Consider the following 8082-nt stretch of genomic DNA (forward strand, 5'->3'; position numbering starts at 1 on the left):
TGGGTAGGAAAGAGGGAACCGATTACAACTATATGTGACCTCCTCCCTGGGGCACAGACAACCAAAAAGTGGGTGAATGGAGATGTCAGACAGGGCAAGATATGACATAATAGCAATTTATAAATTATCAAGGGCTCATGAGGGAGAGGGGACTGGGGAGGGAGGGGAAAAATGAGGACCTAATGCCGGGGGCTTAAGTGGAGAGGAAATGTTTTGAGAATGATGCGGGCAATGAACGTACAAATGCGCTTTACACAATTGATATGTGTATGGATTGTGATAAGAGTTGTATGAGCCCCTAATAAAATGATTTAAAAAAAGGAAAAATATTAGTTTTTGAGCTCACAGGTTTGAAGCAGCAAGCAAAAAGTGAACTAGAAATAACCCAAATGAGACAAAATGATGGTTATGAGGTGAAGGTTGTCAAGACCAAGAGTGGAAAAAGAAGATAAAATAAATAAAAGAAGTTAAAATAAATAAAATGTTGGAATGCAGGTGTCAGTTCCGATTGAAAAGTTTATTTTAAAATGATTTCTAGCATTACACTTAGCAACATTAAGCACATTTCCATTTTAGAATGTAGTTAAGATTTAAGTAACTAAAAAAAGTTCACTTTAAAGATTAAACAAGTCTTACTAAAATCTATTACAAAAAGAAATGGTATGAATTGCTTTGTGATGAGCTGCGGTAACCTCAGTAGTGATCACATACCATCTAAGCCATGCACACAGACAATAAGATGCACCCCGGCGTCAGGGTCATCGTCTTCTTCCACGCTGAAGTAAGGTGCGGAGGATGCCAGCTGAGGAACATCACTGTACATAAACCCTGGCAGTCTAAGATGCTTCAGTTCGTCTTTGGCATGAAGGAAACTGAAGTAAAAGATGATAAGATACTAAACATTATACTCAGTTTTTAAAACTAAAAAAGTCTGCTAAATTTAAAGAATTGCAAAGGGAGAAACCCAGCGATATTTGGTTTTAAAATAATAAAAAATAGGTGGATTCACCCAACTGACTTAGATATCTGGTAGTATTTTAAAGAAGATTCTTTAAATTTTAAAGAATAGTATTTTAAAGAGATTCGGTAGTATTTTAAAGAAGATTCAAATACTGTAGCAGTATATTTTTCTTCAAAATTTTAAATAAATTATCTGATCTCATATAATAAGGACTTGAAAGTTGAAACTGTTTAATATTATTTAAATGTGAAATCAGCTACTAAGAAAATATTGGGAGCAGTGTTAAGGTTTTCTACAATCTTCCATAGCTAATCAAATTAGTGCCTTTTAGATTACAGAGACCAGAGAATAAAATAGAAATGAATCCCTTCAGCACTACTTATGATGATGTCGATGGCCATGTACGAGTAGCTAATTGCTCCATTACTTACGCTTGTATTTGAGGTTTTGGAGAATTTTCAAACCAGGAAAATGATGAAGTAAAGTTGCACGAAGTGCTGCTTGGCTGTTTTGTAATGGCATCAAATTGATTTTTAGAAGAACAGTTAACACTATAAGGAGACTCCCGTGGTGCAGACGGGAAAGACAAACACCCAGAAGTGCAGACAGTAGGCATGTTCATCCCATCCCTCAGATAATCACTGTGTACTTGTTCAAATTTTCCAAGTTTCTCTCCTACGAGTGCACCTCTGTTTGAGCAGTGAGCAATTACGGTTTCATCCAAAGCTGAATCATCTGTTTCTTCATGATATCCATTTTGAACCATGTGTTGATCCTGTTCTTCCTCCTCATCCTCTTTATTTTGTTCCTGCTGGTTACTAATTTCTTTTTCAAAAGTTTCCTTCTGAGAGCAGGAATTGCTGTAGCTAAGAACACATGTGTCAGTATTGTCTGTACTGGTACTGCTTTGAGACCCAAAATGGTTTTCCACGAGCCCCTGCTTTACCACATCAATACTGGCAGAAAATGGGTCGCCCGTACCCAGATGACTTTCGCTTTTAACCGTGGAAGTTGCTGAATATATTTGTTTGAAATTTAATGCCTCACTATCTATTCCTTCCATAGTTCTAGCTTCAGGAATTCCTGTATGAGTAGAAACAGACCCTGAAATAACACAAGACGAAGTTCCTACACAAACCAGTGTTGAGTCGAATGTAATTGCTGTCCCTGCAGAGTGGTCAGATTTATTAGCACTCGGGGAGTCTGTACACACACTATCTAAGTTAGGCTTGGAGCTGATACGACTTTTCCCATCACCGGAAGTATCTTCATCAGAAAAAACAAATTGTAAAGAGTCTTTGGTGCTTGAATTTAAGGACTGTGTTGCTATTGTTTCATTGTCCACATCCCCTGAAAATACAGCACTCTGCTGTTTCAAGATAATACTTGAATTTTTACTATCATCACATTTTGGCAAATCAACTGTTCCCAGATTTAATACAGTTTTACTATCACTCAGATGGCATTCAGCCACAAGAGATTTCTTAGAAATTTCATCAGGTGACAGTTCATCGTCAGAAGGTAGAGAGTTTATAGATGTCAGAGATGACTGTATTTCACTTAAAGCACTTGTGCTCTCAGTACAATGATTTTCTAGTGAGAGCTGTATATTATAGTCAGGTTTCATCAAAAGCTGAGGAAGTAATCTTTCAGTATTGTAAAGACCTTGTCCGTGTATAGTTTCAAGTACTACATCTGGGTTTGAATGTGTTGCAAACGAACTTGGTTCACTTTCAACACCTGAATCAGACAATCTAGATGAAGCATATGTGGCATTAATATCTGGCAACTTTATTTTATCTCCACCTACTATAACATGACATTCTTTTGTAGAAGGAGCAGGTAGATTATTTCTTAATTTAGCTAGTGAGTCTCCAACAGAATGACACTTTGCCTCCTGTAAAGCTTCCTTCTCAAGGGCTAGTTCTATAGATTTAGATTTACAATTAGAGTCTACGGATTCAATGTTCAATAGCTGAAAGTGATCCACAAATAGTTCATCTGGTTGTGGCTCTGTCCAAGGTCCTATTTTAACTGCTACTTTCTCTCCCAAAAAAGGATCCTTATTGTTGGACATTACTTCAACTGTTCTAACTCCCGAAGATGGGGTTGTCTGATGATCATGGCAATCATCGGATGAGCTTCTGGATGCCAGACAGTGTTCCACTGGAGTAATTTCACTATCGTCCTGGGGCATACCAAGTTTACCTGAAATGGACAAATTTGTACAAAGATTTAGGCTGCCAGAGTTCAAAGGATCAAATTGGTTTGGTTGGACATGTTCAATATCTGGAGACTTTTGTTCAGTTCTCTCTGTATTAGCTGGCAATGGGCTAGCTTCTTTTTGACTTGTCTGTCTGATGTAGGTCTTTGGGTCAAAATTATATCCACATATTGTGGGATCCAGACCTTCTTTCTGACTATGTGAAGGGTTGCTTTCAAAGTAGTTAGACAGATCATGTGATGCGGTACTTTTCAGGCATTTGTAGCCTACCAAAACTACAGAATCCTTAGGGCTCTGTTTTATTAATTTTTTGGTGTTTTCTGGTTTCATAGTTTTCATGAGCTTAGTAACCTTAACTTTGGGTTTATTTGATTCTTCATTCTTTCCTTTAAGAGACTTTGTTAGCTGCTTTTCACCATCTGTATACCACATATTGGAGGCACCAGCAGGTCTGACTTTCAACTCTGGGCTAGAAAGTCCAGCTACAGAGCTTTCTTCAGTCTCATATTTATCCATTCTACTGGATTCTGATCTCTGAAGATTCTGAATTCCCATCCAGGGTGCATCTAAGTCTTTTATCCAAAGAAAAAAAGATTCAGGTTTAAAACAAGGTGTGAGACTCATCATTAAAGACCGCGTTTACTGCTTGTTTACAACTAAACACCACATGGGTGTTGATTCTAGAGGTTATGGGCATGTTTTCTGGAGAGATCTTGGCTGATTGGTTTAATGCTGTGTGTAATGCTTCTGTTCTATATTCCAGTTCCTTACGCAATACCTAGGGTCTGAAAAGCTTGCAAGTGGCTTTTCATGAGACAACAATTAGCCTCTTATTCACCTGGAGCAACAAAGGAAGGAGTGTCAGGAATGATAGGGAGATATGGAATGAAGGACTAATCACTTCATGAGTAACTGCCTCCTTTTCTGGGAGACCAGAAGGAGACAGTTTCTGGTTACTACTACTCAACATTTTAATTAAAGAGCCCATAGAAGAATTCTTATCAAAAGGAAGAGGTATAAAACACAGCGTTAAATTCTCAAGAACCCTAGATATTCTGGGGCTGTGGAAGGTGCATAAACTCCTGAAGCTATTGCCCTGAGATCATCTTTAAACTCTAAGCCAAAAATATCTCTTGAAGACATCTTAAAACTAAGCAATCATTTAATTCAACTACTAAAAGGTTCTGCCTTGAGCATTATGCTCTTTCTAAACAACAACATGGGATCAAACTGACAACAACAACACAAAAGATTAGATAAGAACCTTAGGGGGCAATGAATTTATGTCCATGAAGGGAGGACGACTCAGTAAAAGAGTGAAAATAGTCACACACCTCAAAGGATGTCACTAAACTGTACAGGGAGACACTTCAATTGGGGTATGTGTTGCTTTGCATACTTTTTTTTTAATAATAAAATATGAACTTTGTGTCCTTTTAACAATAGAATAAATATAATTTAGAAAAAAGGACTCTTTTTGATGATAACTTTCCAGAATACTGAAAAATAAATAAAACCAGGAGAAAAACTATTCCACATTAAGGAGTTTTTTGATTATTAAGAAGCATATACTAAAAGTGATAAACACACCATAGAAATGTCTGTTATACTTACCTTCAGTAACAGAATCTAAATACCTATCTTCAAAGATTATAGGTAATGAATTGAGATCTCCATCTAATTCACTACATTCAATAGGTAGGGGTGGAAGAGAATTGCAGAAGGAAGTATTTTTGATAGCGGTGCACATCTGTAGATGACTCTGAGCACTGAAAAATATTTCTTTAAGTCAGACTGTAATAAAAAAACACACTTCACCCAACTCAGTTTTCCAGACTCTAGCCCCTTGTTCTGTGCTCAATGTTTCTGAAGTTCCACTTAAGACATAATTTCCTTATGAAAGTGTTTCTTGGTCAGACACACAACTTGCAAAATAAAAATTAAGGCCAAAAAAGTTCTTCTTCCTCCAAAACTTTTAAGTAGAAATTAAATGCCATAATCTTAAAATGAGTAGATCAACTAGATAATTTAGAGAAATAAGTTTATCAATCAATTTCTTATTCTTCTTCTACGCTTTCTGTGTATTCCAAAAGGTATATCTATTTTTAATGTTTAAATTTTCTAATTTGTTGTGAAGTATATGAAAAAATAATGAAGGCTCAAGTGCCTAATTATTTAATTAGAGTACTAGTAAAAAAATGTACTCCACGGCTACTCGTCCACTTTACACATAAGAATAAAGCTAACTATTTAATACAGGGCGTATAATTTTCTAACACAACATAGTTTTAAAGATAAACCCTTCTTATGGGAAATTTCATGGCATCAAAATAAAAAACCAAAACAGTACAACAGTGTAAACACGCAGCTTCTTCAATTAACCAGTTTTGCTAATCTTGTTTTTAGCTTAAACTAGTATTTCCCAAAGGCAGTGACACTGAACCCATGGGGAGAATGGGCAACAAAAGCATATACCTACACTTTATCCTGGATTTTGGGCTAGAGTACAAACGTTTTTAATTGTGAGAGGATCACTGAGTAATTTTTTTTCTGAAAAGGGAGTGGTAGGCCAATAAATTTGGGGATTCTATGCTCTAGCCACTTACCCATGCTTTTAATATTATTAATAAACAGATATTAATGTCACTATGTGGTAGTTATATAATCATTTGTCAATTTGAGGATTAAGAATGTAGGGGTGGAGTCTAGCCTGTGATCAATCAGATCATAGCCAATGAGGCCTCTGTGTGGGCATGGCCTTCACCTAAGAATTCTGGGAAATCCAGTATTTTCCTCCTTGGAGGCAGGAGACAGCCTCTCTTTAACTACTTCACACCTTGGGAGACATAGCAGCTGACAAGACACATGGACCACCCTGATGCAGCCCTGGGTGCTGGAGAAGCCTCGGAGAGACCTCTGCTAGCGCTGAAATGCTTACAACGCCACTGGATCCAAAGACTTTCTACATACTTGCTTGTGATCGTTCTGCATTTGGCATTATTGCATGTGTTTCATGAATCTGAAGAGGACTTTATAGATTGGTATTGGATATATGGGCTAATACCGGACTTATGAACTTGGACTAGACTGGGTTGGGATGTTTTCTTAAAGTACAATTAATTACCTTTTTATAAACTCTCTCATATACACATGCGTGTTTATGAATCTGTTTCTCTAGTCTATCCAGACTAACAGACACTACTATATTAACACATATTAAAAGAAAATATTAATAAAATTTTCATGTTGACAAATAAGTTCATAATATAGAACATTTCTATCGACTTCCCTCAAGTCTTCCAGTCAATCTCTCCATCCCACATCAATTTACCAATCCCAGCCAATTCTGACTTTTTTCACCTTAATATTATTACCTGCTTCAGGACATCATATAAATAGAAAAATAGATTATTCTTTGTATTTGAATTTCTTTTTTTAATGAACATAATACCTTCAAAAGGTTCCTTAAAGTCAAAGAAAAGCAGACCTAAATACGTTTAGTAGGAAAAGCAGGACGCTTAGTAGAAGGCAGTGGCAGTCCGGCTACTCCTAAAAACTTACAATAATAATGATGCATCGAAGAAGTCCTGGTCTGAAAAAGAGTGAGAGAACAAGATGGCCAAATGGAAGGCTTGAAGCCAGAGTCAGAGGTCTACAAAGTTATGGTAGATCTGCTGTGGGCTAAGAGATCACAGTGTATTACATTTCTTCATGTCTAGTATGGGGCTTTCACTAAGACTAATCCAATTTGATTAAGTAAAGGATTTCCCAACTTCTAAATATGCTAGTTTATTATACCATAAATACAATCACTGATAAATATTGACATAGAACTTTTATGCAAAAATGAATAAAATTATTTTGCTTTAGGATTTACTTACTGAAGTTCCTGGTATGCAATGGCAGCTTCTCTTGGATGTTCAAAACAAAAGAATGCCTCAGAAAATCTGCGCACCTAAACAGTTCCAAAAGGTAAAGTATTAATAATCTGGATAATTTCAAAATCCAATAAAGCATCAACGGTAGGAATCCTCTCCTCCCTTCTCCCCACTCCACAAGCCCCGAGTGCGATGTGCTGAGTTGTTTCTGACTCATAATAGAACTGCCATAGATAGGACTTTCTTCGCTATAATCCTTGCAAAAAGCCAATCAGTAGGTCTTTCTACCCCTGAGGCCATTGGGTAGGTTTGAAGAACCAGCCTTTTCTCCTGCCTCCTCAATTTCCTATAATAAGAAGAATGATTTCTTGGCAGCATCCATCCTACCAGGCACTATGCTAAGGATGTATATACTTTATTCTTTTATTTAGAGAAGCAAACCTAAAACCCCAACATGTTTAGAATGGAACTGTGCCACAGGTTTTCAAGGCTGCGGCCCTTGGGAAGCAGATGACCAGGTCCTTCTTCCAAAGTACCTGTGGATGGATCCCTAATCAACCAGGGAATTCCAAAACCACAAACAAACTGAGGTACAAAGGGGTTGGTTACTTGGTCAAAATAACATAACTAGTTATTTGGTCCAAAACTGATACTCAAATAGATAAGAGAAACTTCAAATCTTGTGATATGTCACCTTTTAAAGTTTGATTATCCTTTCTTCCATGCACTCATATTCTTTTCATATTCTCACACCATAATTTGTTGCAATTTGTTATAAATAAACCTATTAATTATATTATGTGCCCATAACTAATATATGACTGCCACCTGATGGCAGCACACCTTAGTTTTAAAGCAAAAAATGCTAAATCTTCTCATTCTTAAGGCATGAAGAATATCTATAACTACTCTGGTATATATGTTTTGGTATACACAAAAAAGTACCAAAGAAAACAATTTATTAGGCAACATGAACTACTTACAGTTTAGCGGAGAGCTAAACTAAACAACAACAACAA

At 36.6% G+C, this 8082-nt stretch overlaps 1 protein-coding gene across 1 annotated transcript in view; it reads right to left on the bottom strand.

The window, feature by feature from the left end:
• FAM135A (family with sequence similarity 135 member A) overlaps positions 1-8082 on the bottom strand; it is a 119002-nt gene that overhangs the window by 22204 nt on the left and 88716 nt on the right. Inside the window, exons 13-16 of the mRNA XM_045294379.1 lie at positions 7067-7140; positions 4800-4954; positions 1393-3757; positions 712-872 (exon numbers count right to left, since the gene is read on the bottom strand). Of these exons, the coding sequence (XP_045150314.1) occupies positions 712-872; positions 1393-3757; positions 4800-4954; positions 7067-7140 (2755 nt within the window). The remainder of the gene's footprint in view (positions 1-711; positions 873-1392; positions 3758-4799; positions 4955-7066; positions 7141-8082) is intronic.

Source organism: Echinops telfairi, unplaced genomic scaffold, assembly GCF_000313985.2.
Source record: "Echinops telfairi isolate 266 unplaced genomic scaffold, ASM31398v2 ScPeMD7_3533;HRSCAF=4204_0, whole genome shotgun sequence".
NCBI lineage: Eukaryota > Metazoa > Chordata > Mammalia > Afrosoricida > Tenrecidae > Echinops > Echinops telfairi.